This window comes from Dichotomopilus funicola, assembly GCF_033296635.1.
Source record: "Dichotomopilus funicola strain CBS 141.50 unplaced genomic scaffold C8A04scaffold_41, whole genome shotgun sequence".
NCBI lineage: Eukaryota > Fungi > Ascomycota > Sordariomycetes > Sordariales > Chaetomiaceae > Dichotomopilus > Dichotomopilus funicola.
This window is the reverse complement of record NW_026944062.1, coordinates 73,944-97,336: the sequence shown is the minus strand read 5'-3', so window position 1 is coordinate 97,336 and position 23,393 is coordinate 73,944. Positions and strand designations below refer to the sequence as shown.

The 23,393-nt window shown below is 54.7% G+C and overlaps 9 protein-coding genes across 9 annotated transcripts; 5 read left to right on the top strand and 4 right to left on the bottom strand.

Annotated features, from left to right (window-relative positions):
- Window positions 1-65: 65 nt before the first annotated feature.
- C8A04DRAFT_13042 (ATP-dependent DNA helicase) lies at window positions 66-2,644 on the top strand (the record flags this gene model as incomplete). Its single annotated transcript, XM_062777561.1, has 6 exons — window positions 66-245; window positions 309-898; window positions 988-1,095; window positions 1,197-1,375; window positions 1,441-1,471; window positions 1,525-2,644. 6 exons carry the CDS (start codon window positions 66-68, stop codon window positions 2,642-2,644), a joined length of 2,208 nt encoding a protein of 735 aa, XP_062636057.1.
- Window positions 2,645-4,635: 1,991 nt separating this feature from the next.
- On the top strand, window positions 4,636-5,271 carry C8A04DRAFT_13036 (uncharacterized protein; the record flags this gene model as incomplete). Its single annotated transcript, XM_062777558.1, has 1 exon — window positions 4,636-5,271. One exon carries the CDS (start codon window positions 4,636-4,638, stop codon window positions 5,269-5,271), a length of 636 nt encoding a protein of 211 aa, XP_062636056.1.
- Window positions 5,272-6,454: 1,183 nt separating this feature from the next.
- On the top strand, window positions 6,455-6,762 carry C8A04DRAFT_29638 (uncharacterized protein; the record flags this gene model as incomplete). Its single annotated transcript, XM_062781080.1, has 2 exons — window positions 6,455-6,559; window positions 6,643-6,762. 2 exons carry the CDS (start codon window positions 6,455-6,457, stop codon window positions 6,760-6,762), a joined length of 225 nt encoding a protein of 74 aa, XP_062636055.1.
- Window positions 6,763-7,117: 355 nt separating this feature from the next.
- Window positions 7,118-8,263, bottom strand: C8A04DRAFT_13006 (Alpha/Beta hydrolase protein; the record flags this gene model as incomplete). The annotated part of the gene is made up of 2 exons (XM_062777547.1): window positions 7,118-7,346; window positions 7,398-8,263. 2 exons carry the CDS (start codon window positions 8,261-8,263, stop codon window positions 7,118-7,120), a joined length of 1,095 nt encoding a protein of 364 aa, XP_062636054.1.
- Window positions 8,264-8,357: 94 nt separating this feature from the next.
- C8A04DRAFT_29636 (uncharacterized protein) lies at window positions 8,358-11,050 on the bottom strand (the record flags this gene model as incomplete). Its single annotated transcript, XM_062781079.1, has 2 exons — window positions 8,358-8,388; window positions 10,086-11,050. The coding sequence occupies 2 exons, from the start codon at window positions 11,048-11,050 to the stop codon at window positions 8,358-8,360; spliced, it is 996 nt and encodes a 331-aa protein (XP_062636053.1).
- A 464-nt stretch (window positions 11,051-11,514) lies between these two features.
- C8A04DRAFT_38068 (uncharacterized protein) lies at window positions 11,515-12,813 on the bottom strand (the record flags this gene model as incomplete). Its single annotated transcript, XM_062784100.1, has 3 exons — window positions 11,515-11,636; window positions 11,694-12,529; window positions 12,614-12,813. 3 exons carry the CDS (start codon window positions 12,811-12,813, stop codon window positions 11,515-11,517), a joined length of 1,158 nt encoding a protein of 385 aa, XP_062636052.1.
- A 551-nt stretch (window positions 12,814-13,364) lies between these two features.
- On the bottom strand, window positions 13,365-13,919 carry C8A04DRAFT_29634 (uncharacterized protein; the record flags this gene model as incomplete). The annotated part of the gene is made up of 1 exon (XM_062781078.1): window positions 13,365-13,919. The coding sequence occupies one exon, from the start codon at window positions 13,917-13,919 to the stop codon at window positions 13,365-13,367; it is 555 nt and encodes a 184-aa protein (XP_062636051.1).
- A 1,307-nt stretch (window positions 13,920-15,226) lies between these two features.
- On the top strand, window positions 15,227-16,133 carry C8A04DRAFT_29633 (S-adenosyl-L-methionine-dependent methyltransferase; the record flags this gene model as incomplete). Its single annotated transcript, XM_062781077.1, has 2 exons — window positions 15,227-15,875; window positions 15,961-16,133. The coding sequence occupies 2 exons, from the start codon at window positions 15,227-15,229 to the stop codon at window positions 16,131-16,133; spliced, it is 822 nt and encodes a 273-aa protein (XP_062636050.1).
- Window positions 16,134-19,418: 3,285 nt separating this feature from the next.
- On the top strand, window positions 19,419-22,874 carry C8A04DRAFT_13038 (uncharacterized protein; the record flags this gene model as incomplete). The annotated part of the gene is made up of 1 exon (XM_062777559.1): window positions 19,419-22,874. One exon carries the CDS (start codon window positions 19,419-19,421, stop codon window positions 22,872-22,874), a length of 3,456 nt encoding a protein of 1,151 aa, XP_062636049.1.
- Window positions 22,875-23,393: the final 519 nt, after the last annotated feature.

The window sequence follows — 23,393 nt, the reverse complement described above, 5'->3', positions numbered from 1 at the left end:
AACGACTACAACTCTCGGTCGCGCCCCGATATTTTGTGCTGTCGTCCTGAATTCACCGACCTCCCATGGAACCGTCGCGGAAAAGACCACGTCGGGAAAGCGACGAAGGCGTGCCATCCAGGACGCTGCCGGTTCCGCACAACGCTGGTCAGGGGGCTGAGCTGCCTGGGCTGCAACAGTATGGACCCGACCAGGCGACTATCGTCACTAGCCTTTCCACAGAGCCGGTAGTGTGCTATGGCATGGTCAGATTGATACCTGCATCTACATCATCTCTAATTCCATCGCTAACACTCCAACGTAAATAGGTTGGGTTTTCCGGCACTTACACGGCGGACGGCAACAGCATGCACGAGGAGTCGGACTCCTTCGCCGTCATCATTCACTCACAGCGGGAATTTACCCCTGCAAATCCCCAACCTGTCTCTGGTCGCGGCGAGTTCTCCTCCGACTCCCTTGCCGTCGTTGAAGCCCTGCTGAACGAGTCGAGCTTGCGACTCCAGGCGAGTTGCGCGGTTGGCGGCCCCCTACCCCTGAAAGCTCCAGCGAGATCAAGGCGGTTTGGGCCCGTTTCCCTCGCATGCAAAGTGTCCATCATTCTCTACGGGCCACAGGATCTGATGGACAGCGTCGGCGAGTTCTTCCAGGACGTCGATATTTACCTGCAAGACCCCATAGGCTGCGACATGGACGTAAGATACTGCAACCCCCATCGCCTTTTATCGCTCGACATAAACGACTGTCCGATGACATCTGAGTTGAACCGGCTGGGTTCTGAGCTTGACTCGGCCCTGTTCCAGAACATCCCTGGCGAATCTGACGTCCTGGACGTTCTCGATGCTCATCAGGACTTGCCCGAAGCACCTCAACCAGCACTGATCCGTTCATTGCTCAGGAAGTGGGTCAAACTGTTGCCGGACTCCGCCCCTCTTCCAATCGTTCGTTAGGTAGTCAAACCACTAATAACGGGAACCGACTGTGCTGTAGGCACCAGAAGCAAGCATTGACCTTTTTTCTCCAACGTGAAGCTGGTTGGAATTTCGACCCTCGCTCTGCTGATTTTTGGGACTTTCAGCAAACCAGTCAGGCAGCGTTGTATGTGACATTTCCGACAAAGACCCCGTGACAGCCCGGAAGTGCCGGAAGATGGCGTCCATTCCAACGCTGACAAGCTATGTGATACGCCTCGATTGTAGTTTCGTCAACCGCATCTCGCAAATCCCCCAGACGGCTGAACCACCCGAGTTCTGCGGCGGCATCGTTGCTGATCCCATGGGTCTGGGTAAAACATTGACAATGATCGCCCTTATAGCCGCGGAAAAGCACTCTTCATCTTCGGCCGGCTGGCCGTCGCTCATCCTTGTGCCGCCACCCCGTCAGTGCAGTCAGACTTGAACGACGATTAGGCAAAAGCTAATAAAGGTTAATTGTTACTTCCAGTTCTGGACACTTGGGAAGAGCAGCTCAAAGAGTAGGTATGCTCACATTTCCGTCTCTCGTGGCTTTCGTCTAACACCTTCCCAGACATGTCACCCAAGGCGGATTGACCTGGCGCCGCCACTACGGAAAGGATAGACTTACCAAAGCAGACGAGGTCACTCTGTACGACATTGTAATATCGACATATGAGACGGCAAGAGCAGACTGGGGCGGGGGGCAAAAGACGGCGGGGAGCCTTCTATTCTCCATTCCTTGGAGACGAATAATCCTAGACGAAGCCCATATAATCCGGAACACCAAGTCACAGATTTCCCAAGCAGTCTGTGCCCTCGACGGCGCTGCAAGATGGGCCATCACGGGCACGCCCATCCAGAACAGAATCGGAGACCTCGCAGCCCTGCTCAAATTCATCCGAGCATATCCGTACCATGACACCAAGCGGTTCGAGACCGACATCGGCCAGATCTGGAAAATGGGGAACATTGAGGAGGCAGTCAACAGGCTCAGGAAACTCTCAGGGGGGTTGATCCTGCGGCGACCCAAGACGGCGATTGAGCTGCCCCCACGGACCGATTTGAAGTTCCCCATCGAGTTCCACGCGCCGGAGAGAGAACTTTACGAACACGTAAAGCACCAAACAATGGCCAAAATTGAGGAGGCATTTCAAGACGGGGACAAGGGCGGCTTCCGCTCAAGATCATACATTACCGTCCTACAGAGAATCAACGCTTTGCGCATGATCTGCGACCTGGGGCTGAATTTCGGCTCCAGACACGGCCTCTCGGCAATTGAAGACGCCCAGGATGACCGTCGCCGAGATTGGTACACCATTGCCCAAGAGGCATTCAACCTGGAGCGGGACACGTTCCCGGTCGTCTGCTCCAGTTGCTCCTATCCCTGCGACACTACGGCGGCGACCTTCGCCCACCGCTCGTCAGAGTCCTCCCCGACATCGTATTATGCGGAATGCATGAGATACATCTGCAGCGACTGCGCTCAGCCGTACCTCCGGCAGAAGGAGGCCGTCATGTGCGGACACACACCAAACCACAGAGTTGCGCCTGTCTCCTTGGGCTGGACGAATTTAGAGGAGCGTGCTGTGCCTAGTCAGATTCATCAGCTTCAGCTTTCCAGCAAAGTCACGGCCCTCATCTCGCAGCTCAGGTGGCTTCCAGTCGATACGAAGAGGTCAAACCCCCACTAGCTAAGTATCCACCACTAAGATTATAGGACGGCTGCTGACGTGTCAGGACAAGCGCAGTGTGGTGTTTTCAAGCTGGAGGATGACACTGAACCTCGTTGAGATGGGGCTAAAAGAAGCCGGTATTCACTATGTCCGGTTCGACGGAACGGTGCGGCAGCAAGATCGGCAGGCTATCATCCAGAAGTTCAGGAAGGACCCTACAGTCAGAGTCTTTCTCCTGACCCTCTCCTGCGGTGCTGTCGGGTGCGTTTGCCTCCTTCGATCCTTGATCTTACCAAGGGCATCCTAACAACCTGAACTCCAGCTTGACGTTAACCGAGGCTTCTCGAGCGTACCTCATTGAGCCCCATTGGTAACAACTTCTCCCTGGCCGCTCCCTTCCCTCCACTTGACTACTGGGTAGTAACCAACATATAACTCCCCAATCGCACAGGAACCCTACCATCGAGGAACAAGCCCTAGCTAGAATCCATCGAATCGGCCAGCAGAAGGAGGTGACGACAGTCAGACTTTATGTCAAGGACACCTTTGAGGAGGTTGGTTGACACCGCAATTTCCACACCCACAGCCAGGAGAAACAACAAGAAAATGCTGATAATTATCTAATTACCACTAGAGAATCATGGATCTCCAGCGGTCGAAGAAGAAACTTGAGGAGGTTCTGCTGGCTCCAAGGAAGGGAGTGGAACAGCAGAGTGAACGACTGGCTAGCCTCGAGGTAATATTTTTACAGTTTCGTGTCCTACGTAAATCATCCCGGCAGTGTGCCTAGATTAGGTGCTGACATATTTTAGGATTTGCGACGTCTTATTTAGCCAAGCAGCTTCCACAACCACCGCACGCCTCGTCACACTGAATTCCCCTCCACGTGATTCGCTTCAGGTGGAGGGGATGGAATAGGAATGGGAGTTGGGGGTATGGAGTCGGTGGTGTTTCGTGGTAATTATGCTGGGCTTCAACACCTTTTGCTCCACCTCTGTTAATTACCGCTTACTCGCCTCCTGTATCATCTGACTACCTTTTTCCTTCTCCCCCGACATCCTTTATTTTTTCGTATATTTGGGGTATTATTCCGGCACACCCCTTTCTTCCTTGATGGCAGGTGATGTAGCCTTTGGATCGATCGGCTTGACACCCCAATCATAAACCATTTTGTTGTCTCGAGAGGTGTTCTGATAGTTGAGTCGCAAGTTGAAGCCTGATTAGGAAGAGAAATAAGAGAGGCCCCGGAAAAAAATAGGGATTCCGGGGTTTAAGAACCTGGTTACTCTGCTCTTCTCCGGAGTCCGAACGTAGGCTTAGGTAGGCTTGTCCGTCCCGGCTGCTGGAATCGGAAGACGATAGCGGTTGAGCCTCCAGTCATATTCCCCGTCGGCCCGTCCCATCATTGACAAGCTGCAGATGAAACCCAAGATATCCGGGCTCCGTCGTTCCGCATCGTGTCTGGCCAAGTGGTGTCTACCTATCTTGACATGTTTTGGGGACAATACAGGCCAAACTGGAATAGACTTCGTTTTGCGCCCGCCAATGGGATGCCTGGTTTACGAGGCTTGGCATCTGTTTGGGGGTCCTTTTGGGGAGACAGGAATGGTGGGGTGTAGCGCAGCGGTTAATATGGCACTCAATCAATGCCCGTGTATTAGTCAAGTTCGAGTTTCTTGAAACAACATTCTTTGTTTCATCGCAGGCGTGAATAAGAAAGTTCGGCCTCGAAGTCGGCAACCAGGAGGATTTCGGAGACGAAAGACGGCATTTGAGGTGTGGCAATAGCATCTGAGAAGGATGGACAACTAGGCAATGGATGACGGACGGGCCAGGGGGTTTGCCGGGTGAAGTTGGTGTATAAATAAGGACGTCCAGTCCGTGAAGATAGATGGAAAATATCCACAGACTTGATCAACTCATCCCTTCAGTTCACTGCCATCATCATCCAGAAACTCTTCTCTTCCTGAGGCTCTTCCCAAGTTTCACCCCAACTCTCAAAAGTCAAAATGCCCGTTCTCACATTCTTCACCACCCTCGCGGCCTTCGCCAGCCTCACAACCCTCACCGCCGCCCTTCCGTCTCTAACTCTTACGCCCCGCCAAAACACCACCCAACACACCATGGGCTTCATCGGCTGCTCCATGGCCGAGAACGTCGCCCAAGGCTACGTCGCCTCCTCCGGCACCCATATGTGGGGGCCCTACGGCACCAGCGGCATGGTCGTCCAGTCCTGGACCGACCCCAACTCTGCCAGCTGGCAGCTCTTCGACAAACAAGTCGCCCAGTTCGGCAAACCCACCGAGGTTTGGGTGCAGATTTGCATTTTCCAGAACCCGGGCGCGACGTACGAGGAAGTGAAACAACTAATCACGAATGCGCGTGCACACGCCGCAGAGGGGGCGAAAATTTGGGTCACCGGCCAGCCGCTGTATCCGGACAACCCAGGGAGTTGTTTCCTGGCCGGGGCGGATGGCCCGCAGTTGACGGTGGATTTGGCGAAGCAGGCCGGGGCAGATGGGGAGTTGGGGGTGGTGTATCCGGGGGACTTTGTGTTGAAGACGGGGGAGGTGCAGGATGGGTGTCATGCGAATGCGCAGGGGCAGGCGTCTTTGGGGAAGCAGGCTATTGCTTTCTGGGGGTAGTGGTGTCACTGGTATACTTGGTATCGGTCTACTTGGTACCTAGGCAGGGAAGCATTCTCCGGTTAGGGTAGCGCTATGAGAATGCAATACAACAAGTCGTGTTTCTCCTTACCGAGTCCGTGTTTGTATGTGGTCATCTAACGTTAAGGACTATCCCCAGGTGCGGTCAGAGCGAGCGAGCGATCTAACCCAGCCGTTGCTGATCCGTTTCACCCCGACTCCCAGCTATCACCGGAGATAATGTAGGTCCCTTCACTCCCATGGTATATGTATTGGATCCTGCTGCCAAGGGGTTACCAGCCTCTCTCCACCTTTATCTGTTCTCTTCGGCGATAACCCTTGGAATGAAGGGTTCAGGCCAAAAAACAAAAACATACAACACAGGGGATTCCCCAGTCGTCACCGACCTGAGTACTGATCCTGCCGTCACCAGTTTGACTAGGGGAGAGCGGACGGGATCCCGTATTTTCTAGTGCGTATGGTCGTATGTGAAAGACGTCACCGCAACGCAGCTTCAAAAGCCACCCCGCCTGTTGTCAATGGCAATTCGTTCTCCTTTTAAGTTTGCGTGGACCTGAGGTCGAGGGGAGCCGCCCCAACCCAGTGCATGTAAACACGCGGGGGCGATGCAGCGGTCATGTTTCCTCATTAATACGAGACATGGATGCCATTGCTGCTCGTGATCCGAACAAAAGGTCTTGTCAACCTCCAATACGTACTACGTAGAAACATCATCAGCCCCGACGAGCGGCTTCACTGACCTTCCGACCGAAATCTTGCAATCTGAGGCCGCCATGCGGATCGACAGGCACTGCCCAGCTGAAGCCCCGTTTCAGCAAGGCTTCTTGCCTCCGCCAATCAGATGGTCCGCTGGGGTCACACTGTCAAGCAATCCCCAGGCCCCCAAGCCACTGTTTAGCGCTGGCAGTCTGGGCCAATGCGGGCGACACACGATCGCGGCTGGCACGATTGAACGAGTCCAGCCTCTCACCGCAATTTTATTTGAACTTCACCATGCTCCCGACGCTCACACTTCAATTCCCAAGTCTGTGATCCGCCTCCACAACCTTCTTTCCGTCTCATGTCAGTTTACCCCAGCGTCACTCACAACCAAAGTCCCCCTAACCCACTCATAAAACTGACCGAAAAAAAGAGAGCAAAAAGATTGCAAATATCGTCAAACATGCCGACCACCAATGAGCCCAAGCTGCAGCCGCCCATGGAGGCCGCCAGCGCCGACCCCGCATCGCGCCCAGCCGGCGAGAACGCCATCGTCGCGACACAACCGGTGAGACAAAGACGGGAACACAACGAAATCTTCACGAATTGGAATTGAAGTGAACTGACGCGAAGGTTGTTGCAAACTTGCAGAAAGCTGAGCCGCAGCCGATGATGGAGAACGACATGGAGATGACGCTTCGCGGCGGTGGTTGCACGCATTACTGCGGCTTTTCGTGCTGTGATGGGCGCTGCAACTTTAGGTTGTGTTAATGGAAGGTGGACGGGGAGGCGAAGCGAGAGGATTAATTAGGGGGGGTAGCAAGGAAGGGGGGTAATGAGATGCCGGTATGAGTGAACGAGTCACGATGGTGGTTTAATTAGGGCTGCGTTGCAGGATATCGGTTCACGGCGAAGTAACCAGCGACACGGAATCGAGATCCATTTCTAGGTTTTCGTCTATTTTTCCCCATGAATTGGGTTGCGTACGGTGGCTAGATGGAACCACAACGTGATATGCACGGGAAAGGCAATTCGACCTAATCTATCAACACTCTCTAGATAATCGGGACAAGGTAAGCCCGTCATACATCTAATTACCCTCGAACCCCAGCCAGTGACTAACCCATCAAGACAACAACCACCGAAATCCCTCGATCGTATCCTCCGCCCTCTTCTCCGACAGTCCCAAGTCCGGATAACTATCCCAAAAGCAATGCGGATACCCAGCATACAAGTCCAGCCTCGTCGGCACCTGACACTCCTCCCGCAGCACCCTCTCATAAATCAACCCATCATCCCTGTTAATATCCATCCCACACACCTGAAAATACGTCTTCGGCATCCCAACATGCTTGCTCGCCACACCCCCAAGCACATCCCACTCCGGTTCCGGCTCCGGCGCCAACCCCTGCCGCTCCCTGTCTCGCGCAGAACGTTGCATAAACGGCGCCCAGGAGCGGGACTTGGCGTCTGGCTGGATGGCGTCCCGGAACGCTTTCAAAAACTCGGCATTGACCACCGGCGCATCCCGATTCTGCTCGCGCGAGAGATACCGTTCCCGGTACGGCGCGGGGACGTCGTCTTGGTCGATGAATCCGCCGCAGACGAGAAATTGGCCGGTGATGGCGCACGGGAGCGGCTCGGTCAGCGCAAAGTGGGTGATGACGTCCGCAAAATTGGCGCCGGAGGACGCGCCGCCGAGGATAAAGCCGGCTTTGGGGTCGGCGTGAGCGGGGAGGAAGTTGCGCTGCGGGGAAGAGGAGGGGTTGGTAGTAGCGTCCTGGGCGATGGATTTGACGGCTGACCAGGCATCGTCGATCATGCTGGGGAAGGGGTGCTCGGGGGCTTTGCGGGTGGAGGGGATGACAACGACGGCGCGGTGGGTGAGGGCGAGTTGGCGGGCTAGGGGCAGGTCGAATTCAGGGAAGCCGAGGACGTGGATGCCACCGTGGAAGAGGGTGATGATAGGGGATGGTTTGGGGAGCTGGGTTCCTTCGGTTGCCTCGGGCGTCGCGTAGCAGATGAGGAAGCGGGAGGAGGTGCCGTTGTCTAGGGTTATGGTGTGCTCTATTTCGATGATATTGGCTGCGCGGCTGGCTGCGAGTTTGGTTTGCAGGTCGGGCAAGCTGCCGTCGACGATGCGCTTCAGGGTGGGCACATCGGCCGGCATGGCACCGGGCGGTGAACCACGGGCTTTCCAGGCGGCTTCGAAGTCGGGGTTAATCACGCCCGTGGCGAGGATTTCCTCGACTGTTTTGGGAGGGGAAATCATCTTCTGGCCGTTGGAGGGTGTGAGATATGTCGATGATGATGACGAACAATTGTGATGCCCAAGGCCTGCCGTGAATGGTGCGATTCCTCACGTCTTAAATGGCCAGTTCCAATGCCGCATGCTCCCTATTACAGATCAGTAAAGGGCATATAAACGAATCCAAACAAAACGGCCACGCATATACGACACAGCTACGAAGATCACACCACAGATCTCACACCACAGATCTCACACCGTTGGAGCTACGGGACTTTTTGAGCTGCAAGGGACAACACGGGTCACCGTATTTCGGATCGCTCGCTTATTGGCGGCCATTTCTTGGCCAGGCCAAATCGGCTCCCGATTTGACTCATCCCGGACTCAATCCTTCATCGCCAAGATCGCAAGTTGAACCTCATACACTCCACGTGTAGTGTAGAAAGGGGTCAAGAAAGGGAAAAAGACCCCGCCCCATTGATGCCAAGGAGAACCCCCTAAAAGTCGATCCGCCGTTGCAGTCCAGGCTAGTATGAGCTGGGGTGAGACCGGTGAAGACCACGCTAACATTGTCCATATCCGGCTCGCCGATAGCTTGATCGGCTGAGGCTTGTTCAAATCAAGTTACCTATCCCGACCTTTCCATATGAGAGAACCTCCCAGGCCAACCTCTTAACATTGGTATCATCAGTTCCAGCTGAACCAACACTGTATTGTACCCAGCTGGAGTCCAACCCATTCACTTATTCTCCTGCCCCTCCTCATTCTCCTCCTCCTGTTTCTCATGCTTCTCTTCGTTCTCCTTGATTCTCTGTCTCCTCTCGGCCCGCTCCTCCCTACCAAGCCGCATCTTATCCCTGTGCCTTGCCCGTATCTGCTCCTGCATTCTTACTACCTCGTTCTCTATTTCATCCCAGCCAGCAAAGTCGGGCTGGTGATAGGGTGAAATGCTGAGACCAAAGGGGTCTCGAGGGTAGACTTGCCGTAAAGGTGATAGTTCCTTTTGTGTGTTTTTTTTGGGTTGTTGTTTCGTTCCAGGGGTCGTCTTCGGCGGATTTTTATCGAGGGCCACCCTTGACCGATCTTGATCAAGGACCAGCCTTGAACGGGAGTACAAGTACATTATACCCTTGAATAGACTCTCCTAGAATAGATATATTAGTATCTCTAGAGATAGAATCGAAATGTAGTACTCCTTTACTTTACCTCAGTTACAGTATTTCTTGCTAGTTACGTGGAAGTTAGAGAGCCCTATCATGGTATTGTAATAACGAAGTATCTGCTAATTAGTTTCTACTTGACTTTAAATGTAGCTTATTTTCCTGAATAGTAGTGAGGGCAAGAGGTGGTTAAGAATTATTCCTTAATACCAGCAATATTGCTGCAGTTTGCCGAAGAATAACAAGATAGAGACCTTAGCAACGGGCCGTGGAACGATGCTTGCAAATAGGTGAGCCATAGCCCTGTTCCCAAGTGTGGGGTCTCGGAGTATGATAATTATCGGTCACCAGTGATAGTTTCTAAATGCGCCTTAATCACGCTCTTGTCAAAGAATAATTGATTCTTAGGCTAAATCACGTTCCCAACGTGAAGGGGAACTACCCCACTTTCCTGATTCTCTCTCTCAGGTCCACGAGACACTGGATCGGCTTGACTTTGACTTTGAGTCCCCTCTTCTCCGATATGAACGGGCAAACCCTGCTCGATATCCTCTCCTACTCCTAATTGACTGTGAGTGCCCGTTTCCCCTTCTCCCACTATTAGACCCTCTGTCACCCCTAACTCAGTTTCCTCAGCTAACTCTTGTGCTGTATAAGAGTGTAGTATTGCCGAATATATAGTATACCCCAATGTCAAAATTCCCGCTATGAGCGACGCAAGCTGATCCCTCTCGGTGATGGTGACGGCCAGGTCTGGTACTATGGCCACCCTATTTAGAATAGTCATCGTGATCATAAACGCCGGGAACAGGGCGCCGATGGACATACCACCCACCACCTTTGCCGCATCCACCATCATAGCCGGATCCCGACGGATTATCCCAACAACGCCCGTTACAAGACCAACCACAATCGCGCCTCCAAAGACGAGGGTCGTCCCGAACGTCACGGCGTTCAAAAATGGCTGGATGATCTCGTACAAGGCGATGAAGAAACTAATACCCACATCCCCTAGACTGAAATGAAACACCACCAACAACAATGAAACATACCCATACCCGGCAAAAAGGAACCTCCGAACCATTTTCGTCGGCCGCCATGGAATATATTCCCTCAGGATATCTTCCGAGATGAGCGAAATCGCCAACACCACACTCACATCCACAAAGATATAACACACCGCCAACGGCCCGGTAATATCCACCACCCGCTGCCCAAAATGTACCACCTCCTCCGGTATCCCCGCCATATCTAACGGCTCATGCTGCGTAAAAGCATCCGTCATCCCCTCCAACTCCACAATCGGGTTCCGCACACAAAAGATCGCCAGCGCGCGGTCCTCTGTCCCAATCATCTTGATCCCCTGCACGAGCAGATCGGTCGCCGCAAACACGGGGTATGCGACAACGGCAATCAGGTCGGCTGATATGCCTGGATGGGTGTGGCCATCGGCATCGCGGGGGCCCGTGAGCCAGTGGAGGAAGACGGAGGCGAAGAGGAAATACCAGGTGCAGATGTTGCCTGGGCCGTAGAGGCCGGACGCGAGGTCGTAGAAGTCGGGGTTGTAGGGGAAGAGGGTGCCGGTGGGTTGGCGGGCGAGGGCGGTGGTGTTTTGGAGATCGGGGTGTGTGTAGTTGCAGAGGGTTTCCATGATGGGCGTCGGGCGGGAGAGTTGGGGAACGGGGAACAGGGAGTGATGCAGCTGAACTGGGTCGTGGTTCGGTTTTGGGTTTTAGACTTGGAGGGTTTGTGGCTATGCCAGCAGCCTGTCGGCGCTACCTCAAGGCTGAATCCAAGGCCCAATCAACCCAAACCCCAAGGAGATAATTCCTCAAATTTTGCAACCCTAATTACACCAGTCGAAGTTCGTTGCTTGATTTGTTCATTCTCAGGCTAGTTTTAGTACAGAATTATCTCTAAATCTTAGCTATTCAATTGGGACGCCTCGCGCAACGCTTAGCGACTCGTTCGTAATTATGTCCTAGTAACTAGAGCATTATGTTCTTCTCGGAAATCTCATAATACCACTCGGCGCTCAACACTCATTTTTTTCCTTTCAGGACTTCGTAACCTGCGTCGTGACCTCCACACTTCATCCCCCAATGATGTGGTCTCCTACTCATAGACGTAGCAGTACTCCCCATCAATGGTCGAAGAAGTGTCCTTGATCGTCCTCGGCTCGCCCAGAACCTCAAAGTCCATCGGTGTGTCGAGTGTTGCCTCCTCACTCGGTGGATCTGTAATTACAAGTTAGTCTCAAACCACAAAATATATCATCACCAAACAGAACTCACCATTCGCCGCTGTCAACGTCCCCCACACCTGGTACGTCCTCTCCTCCAAGTTCTGCCCCTGCCACAACGCCCACACCCGATCCACATGCGCATGATGCAGCCAAAACACCGGATCACTCGGGCTAGCATACACATCCAGCGCATTCAACCCAACCTGCCAATGCCCCGAACCATGAATCCCACCCGGCACACCCCTCGGCGCGTCCATCCCAACACTAAAACACTCCACATCCTCGCACCCATCCACCAACTCCGTCACCGCGCTGGGCCTGGTCCCATACCCAAACTCAGGGCTCAAATCCCTCGTCAAACAACGCGGGTTATACCCCAGCCCGCCCTCCGGCCCTCGCGGCTCGTAACCCACCGGCCCCAACCGCACCTCAAACCTCCCCTCCGCAAAGGGACCCGACGTCACACACCCACCGCCCGTAGCAGGCGGGATATCCTTGCTCAGCCCACCGGGCAGCGAAATCCGCGTGGGGTTTCGGCCAGGCACATACACCCCGTTACCGCCGAGGGAGTATTCCGAGCCGTCAAACACGTCCGCGTTGCGCGGGTCGGCGTATGTCTTTGTCCAGTCCCAGTAGGGGAGCGGTGCGTGGTAGGCGCAGTGCGTGCGGAGGGTGTTTTGGAAGAGGTGGACGAGGTGCCGGTGGAAGGGGAGGAAGAGACCCGAGGCGTGGACGGCAGGGGTTTGGTGGATGTGGGTGACGATGAAGTCGTCATACAAAAAGCGGGCACCTGGGGCGGTGGTTAAGGGGGTGCGGGCAGGGAGGGTGTTGAGGCAGTGGATGGCTGTGATGAAGGCGTGTTTATCTTCTTTAGATAGGGTGCTCCTGGGAGAAGGGGGAAGAGTGTGTTAGTAAAAGTGAGTTTGTGATAGAAAAATGGAAGTACAAACAGAAAACAGGCATAAATACCATTCCTTGCGGCGCTGGATGTTCTTGCTGGTGCAGCCTGTGGTTCGGTTGCTGATAGTTTTGAAGATGTTGTGTTGATACTGCTTATGAAGTTCATCGATCCGCTTTGATGCCTCGATTTCAGGGTCAATATCAATGGGCACGGCGAGTATCTGACACGCCAGGAGCATAAGCCCGGCGGGAATGAACGGGAGCTTCATGGTGGGTGATTTGAGCTCAGACGATGGGATAAATAAGATCAAGGTGTTTACAACTTGAGAAATTGGTTCAGATAAGAATGGTGTGACTTGTGAGAGGGTTAAGGAGGGCATGAAAAGAATAGACGCGGGAGGGCGGTCTCTTTTATATGTCGCAAGGTTCACAGAACCTTACAATAGTTGCACTTAATAAGGTTGTCTCTGGGTCTGCGGGACTGACACCTTCTATGGACTTCCATCTCCACGCACCTCTCATGCATGTTTCTACGTACTGAACGTTACAAAGCCTGCAGGTTGATACAGGTTATAGCATCACGGACCAGCTGTCCAGTACTTTCACGCTCAGCATCGCAGGTAACATGAGAATGGAAACAAATGTAATTATTGTGTCAACCGGCAATTACCTCCATCTCATATTAATTAATACAATCCCATTGAACTCCAGCAAAACCAACCTCCCCATCATGCCAACATATAGCAACCCGAGCCTGTCAATCTAACACTTATGAAAATAGTCACTTCATCCCATAAAGCCCTAAATGATCGGTTGTAGCTCACCACTCACCCGCCTCCTTCTCCCTCGCCAACGCCTCTAATCCGATCCTCAGTTCCTCCCTCTGCTTCCACAAAACCCCAATCCTATCCGACGTAAGATCAATAATCTTCGCCTTATTCAACACTCGTTTTCGTCGCCCGTTCCAGACCGATTGACCCTTCCCCTTCTCGGCCTGCTCCTCTTCCTCGTCCGAACTGTCGCCTTCCCCGTCGCCCAACTCTTCCCCATTCCCATGTCCATTTGCACCCCCTCCCTCATCTTTCCCATCCTTCGACCCGTTACTTGTCCGTCCATTAAACCGCCCTTCCTCATCGACTCCCAATGTGGCTTGCAAGCTCTCAAAGACGGCGCTCAATTTGTCCCGGTACCGTTTCCCGACGCCGTTCTGTGGGCCACGGACGCGGAGGGATTCATCAGGCGCAGACGCGATGTTGTCCTTGCCCCGGCGGGCGGAACCAGCGCGGCCATTCCCGACTTTGTTGCTCTTTGCACGGAGTGGTTTTGTTGAGGGGTTCTTCGGTTTGTGGGTAGGTGGCGGTTTAGAGGCCACCATTTTCGATATTGTTGCCCGCGAGGCCGGAGCGACCAAAGCGTCGCCTAGGGTGATGCTTATTGAGAACTGAGGTGCCGCTAGTTCCCGTAAAGTAGCCGGGGTCAGAGCTCGCTGGTACTTGATTGACGATTGACGTCGACGAGCGGAAACCCGGAGGTTGAATCCGTGACCAGGCCCCTTGGCTTCGCCGAGTTCTCCGCTGTGTTGTTGGGCCTGAAAAAAGGGAGTGTACAGGGGTTTACGCGCTGGCGTTTAGCGGTTGGCTGCCACTCTTGGCCATCGCCCCTTCCCTCAACAACAATTTGTCGCCATTTGTGACAACCCAAAACGGCAACTGCAGGTGACGGGCTCGGCAACCCGCACCTGCCCGTGGCAGCACCTCGATATTTTCATGCCGGGAACCTTCGGCAGATGTCACCTCGCAGGGGCTGCAAAAGCACTGGACTTGTGGGAAGCCAATGAAGATCGCTGCAGGGGTTTGACAGAGGTCGAGATTTCATGATCCCTCCATTTCGGCTTCATCAAACCACCAGCGAATATTTAACTACAACCGCTGCGAGGTGCCTGCAGTGAGAACCGCCCGACGAAAACGAGCCGCGTTGAAGGCTGGGCCGAACATGGCCGTGGCAGGCGAATTCTTCTTCGCGCAGTCATCAACAATCTCTGAGTGGTCTTTCGACTCTTTCCATCTAAACATTTGTTGACGTCCGCTCCTAGCTATTTTCATTAATCAATGCAAAATGGCGACAGGGTTACCGCGGGCCGAGTTGATCACCCCGACTCTCATTAAGGAGTAGCACGATGCGAGATGTTAGATAGAGCATGTGTAGTTGGGATGGTCGGACAGGAATGGATATAACAAAGCTTTGTCCGGGCATAATGGGGCCCAATTAAGAATAATCGAGTGTTAACCAACGTTATCTCCGTAACGCAACCTGAAACTGCTCCTCTTGTAGACCGAATAAGTTATTCCCAAGACATCATCCACCTGCAGCTGGTAGTTAAACCCGAGCCCCGTGGCTATTTCCGTCGTGTTTGCAGTCAGTGGGTCACATTCAGAGGTTGTACGTGCCGGATTTACGGGACTCAACTTTCTCGGGGAATATGACGGAGACATCATTACGCAACCCCTCAGGCGGTATTGTCAATAGAGTAGGCGATACCATCTGGAATAGCATAATAAGACACGCCGATTACCATTAACATTAACCTCTCAGTTAGGTTCTCAACAAACAGTTCTCTAGTCAAACACCAAGAAAACCGAAACCCCCTAACATCAACCCGTCTTGCGCATGGTTTTGCCCCCAATGGCTTCTTACGCCCCAGGCCATGCGGCCTCGCAAACCAAACACCACGAATGGCGCACCGCTGAAAACAGCGCCGCCCACCTGCTCCCGCACCTGGACACTCTGGCACGCACCAAACCAAACCTCAAGCTCCTCGACGTCGGCGCAGGCTCCGGCACCATCTCCGCCGGCCTAGCCGCCCACATCCCGCACGGCACCGTCCTCGCAACCGACATCTCCGACGACATCCTAACCCGCGCGGCCGCCCACGCCACCAGCCTCGGCATCACCAACATTTCCTTCCAGCGCGCATCGCTGCCCAACCTACCTTTCCCCGACGGCACCTTCGACGTCGTCCATGCCCACCAGGTCCTCACCCACCTGTCTGACCCGGCAGGCGCGGTGCGCGAGCTGGTGAGGATGTGCGCGCCCGGTGGGGTGGTTGCGCTGCGCGAGGTGGACATGCACATGTGGTGTTTCTGGCCGGCGGTGGATGCGCTGCAGAAGTTCCAGGGGTTGATGGCGGACGTGTTGGTGGCGAATGGAGGGCAGGATGAGGCCGGACGGAGGTTGGTGTCGTATGCGTTGGCCGCGGGCGTGGAGAGGAAACAGGTGGAGGCTGGATTTGGGACGTGGTGTTATAGTGCGCCGGAGGATCGTAAGGCGTGGGGTTAGTTCTCCTAATTTGGTCCCTTTCTTTCGCTCTTGTTTCCTCGACTTGGGGCCGACTTATCAACTAACTATGGTATTATTAGGCGGATCCATGATTGAAAGACTCAAGACGAGCCAGATGAGGAGTAAAGGCATCGAGTTAGGTATTGTTACGGAAGAAGGCGTCGGGGAGATGATAAAGGCGTGGGAACAATGGATTGAGAATGATGAGGCAACCTTAGGGATTATGAACGGCGAGGTGATTATTAAGAAGTAGGCAACTGCTCAGTTTCATTTTCAGCCATATCTTCGCTTCAAATACGCGTCTAGATCAAGTATCCTGCGGGTCACGATTCATAGTAGTATACCGAGTGTTGTGGGCATATTAACTTCCCTCGTTACTCCCGGGATATCTAAGCCATGAGGGAGCACAAGTTGCTCGCAGACACAAGCTGCAGATTCATGTTACATGACGTACGGACCTATTGAAGTAGTTTCAGCAAATCCTTCATCCTCGACTATTTCGTATCTCGAAATGCTTTTTCACGCTATGTGGTTGATCTTAGAACCCTAATTAGTAGCTGTAACAAGACTTTGGTTGACGGTACATGTTGGGCATCACTTTCCTGTCGTCAACCTGGGCGATCTCCACGAAGGGTACTGTAATTATCAATTACTTATTATCGTTTCAAGTTATCTTGATATGGTAATCACATTTACCTCAACAACACTAGCACTGACGGAGCTTAGGTCACTGATTAGTTGCACTTCCACCCCGGTATCTTCAAGCAATGATCAACTGCCCTCAGCTTCATTCACGTGGTTGACTTCCGAGGCAAGATCCGGTGGATATTGCCCATGGTTGAGAACGTGTTTGTCGTGCTGAGGCACGTGCGAGTCGTGGACGACTTTCTTCCGAAGCCGGCTCTAAATAACTAGTGTCGTACAACGGGATCTCTGGATCTGGCAAATCAGGCGGTTGGCGCGGCAAGGCCAATATCAGCGTTGGCCCTGCGGATTTACCCCGACCCAAGAACGATGCAGATCTTGGGGTTTTGGCGTCCCCCCGACAAGAACAGGAGCGAGCTTGTCCTATTCTCTCTCCGCAACAAGTCGGGTTAGGTTTTGCCGAGGGAGCACAGTCTAGCCAGCGACTCACTGCACATCAAATTCATCAACCTTCAGTCAAATCGCGATGGATTCTAACCATTCTACACTCATTGTAATACCTACCTAGGGTTACGATAGCTTTAGGGCCCTATTTTGGTTGTTTGATATCTCATTTTGAACAGTTGATGTCTTTGTATGTACTCCGGAGTTCTGTTGTTTGTCGCTTCCGTAGGAGAGTGGGGCATCAACGCAGTTTGGGTGTGCCGTCGTTTTCTTGGCTAGGGCATGGGACGGAAGACTGGCGACAGGGTTCGGACAGGTTGGTTTGCCCGCGGCTGACCGCGAGCTGGACTCCACCCTGGACGTCAACCCTGAATGACGCGATGGTTGTTGAAATTCCCATCGGAAAGGTGGGGGCTGCCCGGGCCTAGACCCGCCCAACCACCGGATATGACGGCATGCCACACCTGCATAACGACGTCATGGGCCCCGTGGCTGTTGGGCCCGCTCTGAGACACGCTAGATTTTGCTCCGGCTTGTTGGTCTTGCGGAGTCTCTTGACAGAGGGTGTCTCGGGGCGAAAGGTGCCTTGCGGGACCTCGGAGGATAGCCGGGGGGTTGTGAAATCAACCGGCCGTTGTCTTCTCGCCAGGAAGAGTGCACAAACCCGGTCGGGGAGCGCCGAAACTGAAGAAGTGCGATGTGGTCAGGGTTCTGTGAGGAGGAGAGTCGCAAGCGGCGATTGGACGCCCGGGGCGAGATCAGCGGGATCGGCGGGAGGCCCAGGGCTTGGCGGAATTTGGATCCTGCCACTGTTCTCTGCAGCCAAATATGACCCCGAGGAGAGGATGAATGGATTCTGAAGAAAAATGAAAGCACAAGCTCGGAACACTTTGGTCAGACATCTGCGGGCGAGACTGGGATTTTCCCAGGCAGCCCTTTAAGCTCTTGTGCTGCCTAAATATGGTTGATTGCGGACCGCGTTGCTGGAGAGTTGCGGCTCGCGAGCCGCAAGCTGTGTCGGCGTCGGCGTCAGATCGGGTCGTGCCCAGGTCGCGTGGGGTTCCTGTTGTTCGGTTACAACAACAATCTTATTTACCGTGCCGAGTAACGTTCGCTGTTGACTGCCGTTGGACTCTGGGCTCAACCCGCGAAATCAGAGGGGGTTTATCCTGAGACATGTTCTCGCGGATATCGCTTCGGGTCTTTGCTTCCAGAAACAGGCGACGAGAGCGATGGGCGATGCGTGATTCGTGTGAATGAATTTGGTGGATGTGGCTGCCGCTGGGGCGGTCTGTCGCGCCAGAAAAGGCGCAAATGAGAAGGGCTTTGGGTAGGAAGGCAGGTGGTAAACTGCGGTGGACTTTGGGGTTTCTCTGGGCGGGGGCGCGCTGTGGTTGGTCGAAGCTCAGCCCGTTAGCGGGTTCGGTGGCTCAAGCGTGGTGAACACCAGAGGCGAACGAGGATGGAACAGCCCCAGAACCCGTGAGGGGTTGATGATTTGGGGGCCTCTGAGTTTGCCGCCAATGGATTCATCCATCCGGACTGGGGAGAGATTCCCAGGGCTCGGGACGCCCGCGATGCCCAGCAATCCCGGCCACGCCCGGCTGCCGCCTGAGAAATTGTATGTATTCTGCAGCATTGGGATGCACACACCCCGCCAAGTTTCCACACCTGTCCGGGCATCGAAACACTTCTTAGGTAAGGAAGGCAAGAGCAAGCGCTGGATGCAAAGCTAGGCAGGCAGAACCCGGGCACCCAGATGGTCCAGACTTTCCCACTCTCAGTCCTGCTCCAGAAATCCGATGCACAGCACATTCCCAAATTTTGGGGCTTTCTACACATCTTGCCGACTTGCTTTCCATCTCCGGCAACAAATCAACGCCTTGGAATCCACCGGGCCTGGAAGAAGCGAACTCGGACAGTTTGAACGACGCACCCGCTGAGCTTAAGTTGACGTTGCTGAACTGTGGCTGCTACCTTCTACAAAAAATCCCAATCGGCCGGCAACACGCGGCGCGGTTTGCGTGCGTGCTGTGCCCACAGCTGAAAGAGATCCCGTTCCAGACCGGGGGGACAAAGTTCGGCCCTCCCAGCCGACTGCCGATCCGTTTGCGCTGCGACAACACGGTTTTCCTCGAGCTGCGACAGACACTGCGCCTGGTTCCCGGCCGCTCACATTTCGCCCGACCTTGAGTTCGACCAACGCGGGTCCATCCATCGCCACCGAGATCGCGATCAATCTCTTGCATCACCACTGCCTTCCGCTTTTCCGGCGACAGACTTAACTTGAGCGACCGCGACCAACCGTATCCGACCGTGACCGCGACAGCGACAGCATTAACAGGCAAGACGGCGAACATAACTCCGACAGCTTATCGGCCATCAACCGGCCATCAACCCGCCCATCCTTCATCCGATGCCTCGGCGCTACTGACACCACGTTGGCACCATGGAGAACACACCAGTGGGGGAGGACAACTGGGTCGAGTATGCCGACCGTCAGCTACGCGAGGCCACCAGCCTCGAAGCTCGCAAGGCCGTCCAGAACACGTTCCGGAAGGCGACCCACGCTGAACCTGGCAGTATTAAGGTGTGGATGGCGTTTTGCGAATACTTTTGGAAGCTCTACAGCGACTCCCAATCTGGAAGTGAGGTTGGCTGGTCCCCCGCGGACCAGCGTATCGCGCACGGTACCTTCACTCTAGATGCCGCGCTTAGCTTATGGCAAGAGGGCTACGAGGCCGTCACGTACCGTCTTGCTGACAGCCATGTGCTCTGGGATCGCTGGGTGTCCCTGGAGATGAACCTCCTGCGCCGCACCGCGACCGACGCCGGCATCCGCAGAATCACCCACCTCTTTAAGAACCGCCTGGCCACGCCCCATGCGACCTGGGATGACACGGCGCAGAATTTCTCTAACTTCCTTTCCGACTACAACCGCCGGGCCTACGAGAGCGAGATGCAGGATGTGACCAGAGTAGCGCAGACCGCCAAGCGCCTCTACAACATGCGGGACCCCTGGGAGACCAAACTCACCCAGGCTGCCCGGGAGGGTGATCCTGCAGCGCTGCGAGGGGTCATGTCCGAGTACACCGAGTGGGAAATCCGCCTAATCAAGTCCAAAGATGGCGCGAGAGACCTCCATGACAATTTTCGGATCTGCCTTGCCTTGTTCTCGCGAGCCCTCACTGGGCCCCTCGCTTCGGACGAGAGCACCTGGCTCAACTATTGCGTGCTGATTTCGACGACTCATACCGATACCAAGGCCGGCCGCTACCACCTTCCTCCGAACCTCCTCCCAAGTATGCTCGACGTTCTCCGGTGCGCTGTGTGCCACATCCCTTGGTCTGGCCCCTTGTGGGCCCGCTACATCTTGACGGCGGAGGAGGTGGGCTTAACCTTCCATGAGGTCGAAGGGATCAAGCATGCTGCTACGGACAGTCCGCATCTGGACCGTGATGGGATGATGGGAGTGGTGGAGATGTATTCTGCCTGGTGCGGCTATCTTAAGCGGTCTGCTATGAATCCTTTGGCGAGTGAAGAGGCCGTCGATATTGCCGAGGTCGGTTTGCCCTCGGCCCTTGAAGACGTGACACATTGGGGGAAGCGGAAATATGGGGAGACATACCAGGGGGACCCGCAGTTCCGCCTCGAAAAGATCCTTATCCAGTTCTTGACCGACAGGAAAGATGACGTAGAGGGTGCTCGTAGGGTGTGGGAAGGATTGTCGCGGGTGGAGATGCACGCCAACAGCTACGATTTCTGGATCAGCTGGTATCAATGGGAGATGGTCGTGTTTGCGAGCGCCAGAAGTCGAATCCGCAGCCCCACACCGGCGAGCATCGCGCAGGGGCGGCGTGTACCGACTTTTGCCACCCGTGTCTTCCAGCTAGCGCTCAAATTGCGGACGATTGACTGGCCGGAACGGATCATGGAAGTTTACCTTCGGCATTGTAACGATTACGAGCTGCCCGAAGCACTACGAGAGGCGCAGGATACGCTGTACAAAACACAAAAGGGTGTTGCAAAACGCCGGGAGAAAGAACTGAGACAGGCTGCGCTGGCCGCGCAGGAACAGCAGCAGGCTGCCGCCCAAAACGACCAGCCCATGGCGGATGCCGCAGCTGTGGACGACGCCAATCTCTCGCCTGGGTCAAAGCGGAAGCGCGAGAACACACCTGGAGAGGACGACCACGACGGCATCAAGCGGGCCCGGAGCGAGACATACGGCGACGAGCCGAAGCGAGACCGAGAAAACACGTCGGTGTGGGTGGCAAACCTGCCCAAGGATGCGACTCAAACGAAGTTGAAGCAGTTCTTCCGCGGCTATGGCCACATCAACAACATCGATCTCCAGCAAGATGAGCAGACCGCCACCGCGCTGATCGAGCTTGGTTCTGCTGAGGATGCGAGGTCTGCCTTAGTTCGCGATGCCAAGTACTTTGGCGAGCATGTTGTGCAGGTTACACCCGCCACCGATTGCACATTGTTTGTCACAAACTACCCTCCTGAGGCGGACGAGCAGTACCTGCGCAGTCTCTTCAAAGACTGTGGTCAGATCTTCAGCGTTCGCTTCCCGAGCCTCAAGTATAACACGAAGCGCCGGTTTTGCTATGTCACATTTCGTGAGCGTGCAGCAGCGGCAGCAGCGACAAAATTGGACGGCAAACCACTCGAGTCGGGCAAATACAAGTTGCTCGCAAAGTACTCGGACCCTGCCGCGCGCCAAAACCGGCGTGGCGCGCAGGCAGAGGAACGTGAGCTCCACATCGTCAACCTCCCTCGGAGCACATCAGAAGACGACGTCCACGCCCTGTTTGCCAAAGCCGGCCGCGTCGTGAGTGTACGCGTGCCACGTAACATGGCCGGGCAGTCACACGGCACGGCGTTTGTGGTCATGGACACCAAAGCTGCGGCGCAGGACGCCATCAAGACGCTAGACAAGCTCATATTCGGGAGCCACCCAATCAAAGTCGAGCTGTCACGCCCCCCGATCAACAAAATCACCGCCACCAACCGGGCCACAGGTCCTGACAACAGCACACCCGAAGCTGGCTCTCCGGCCCCTGGAGATGGAGAGGGCTCTTCCTCCCAATCCGGATCTGGAAGCGTCGGATCCGCGCCCGCGGAGATTGCGGCGCGCACCATTGCGCTCCTGAATGTGCCCGACACCATGACAGACGCCCGTCTACGCGCTGTACTAGCAGCCGCACTGCCTTCGGGCGCCGAAGATCTCACCAGGCTAGTGCTCCACCCGCAGCATGGGGGTGCGGTACTCGAATTTGCAAGCGCCTCGGCGGCGGGCAAAGCCGCGCTTACCGTGGACGGGCTGGAGGTGGACGCACCGAGCGGTGGTACCAGGACGCTGCGCACTGGGACGGTGTCGCAGCTCCTTAAAGCCAAAGGGGAAAAAAGGGTAGATCGTGTTGACTCACCTGCTGCCGCTCAGTCGCACAGTGTGTCTGGGAGTGGTGCGGGCGCTTCTCAGGTGGACGGCCAGCCCCCTAAGCAGACGACTAAGAACACCGCCGGACTCATGCCACCTCCACCCGTTATTGTCCGGCGACCGGCTGTGGGAGGTGCGAAATCCGGTGGGCCGAGACGAGCGCTGGGTTTCTTGGGCGGAGTGTCGAAGAAGGCGGGCGAGGGGAAGACGGGCGATGATACAAGTAAGAACCCCGACAACGAAGCTACAATGACCAATGGAGATGGCCCAAAGAGCGACCACGCTCCTGTGACAACGACGAACACGGGTGGGAAGAGTAATGACGATTTCAAGAAGTTGTTCCTGGGCCCGAGCAAGGACACCAAAGTGGAGCAGGACGTGGGTGAGGGCGGGAAAGACGAGAAAGAGGCGGGAAATTCGGAGGTGAAAGTGGTAGTTAATGGTAACAAGGCGGAGTGAGGAGAGTTGACGAGTACATGTATGCACATGGTTGATGGGATAAATCACCCCCCACTTGCTTTACTGCTTACCTAATGCGATGGCCCGGGCCAGAACTGATGCTTGGGGAGCCGAGAAATCGAAGAAAAAATTAAAGGAAAATGGATGTACAATGTCACTTATGGAATGAGGGCGAGCGGTCGAAGAGGCTCATAGTTGGGGTCTCACAATGGCGCGGGGGGGAGGGGGGTATGCGGGGAATGTGTGTAAGGAAAGTACGTATGTATGGGTTTGTATTGGTCCATGTAGGGTAGTAACGAGGCGTTCCCATGAAATGCAAATACCACTCAGCATGAATTACCTACTCCCACATTTTGAAGCCACTGCTCAAAGCACAAATTAAGACTTGTCCAAGCCAGGCAAGGTTAGCAGGCCGGAGTATCGCAAAATTTGAGGTAGGTTTAAATGCTGACATAGTTAATACATCTTTGTGCCTCAGCCATCAGCTATTCATGTTGGAGCATCTCGGGCATCCCGAGG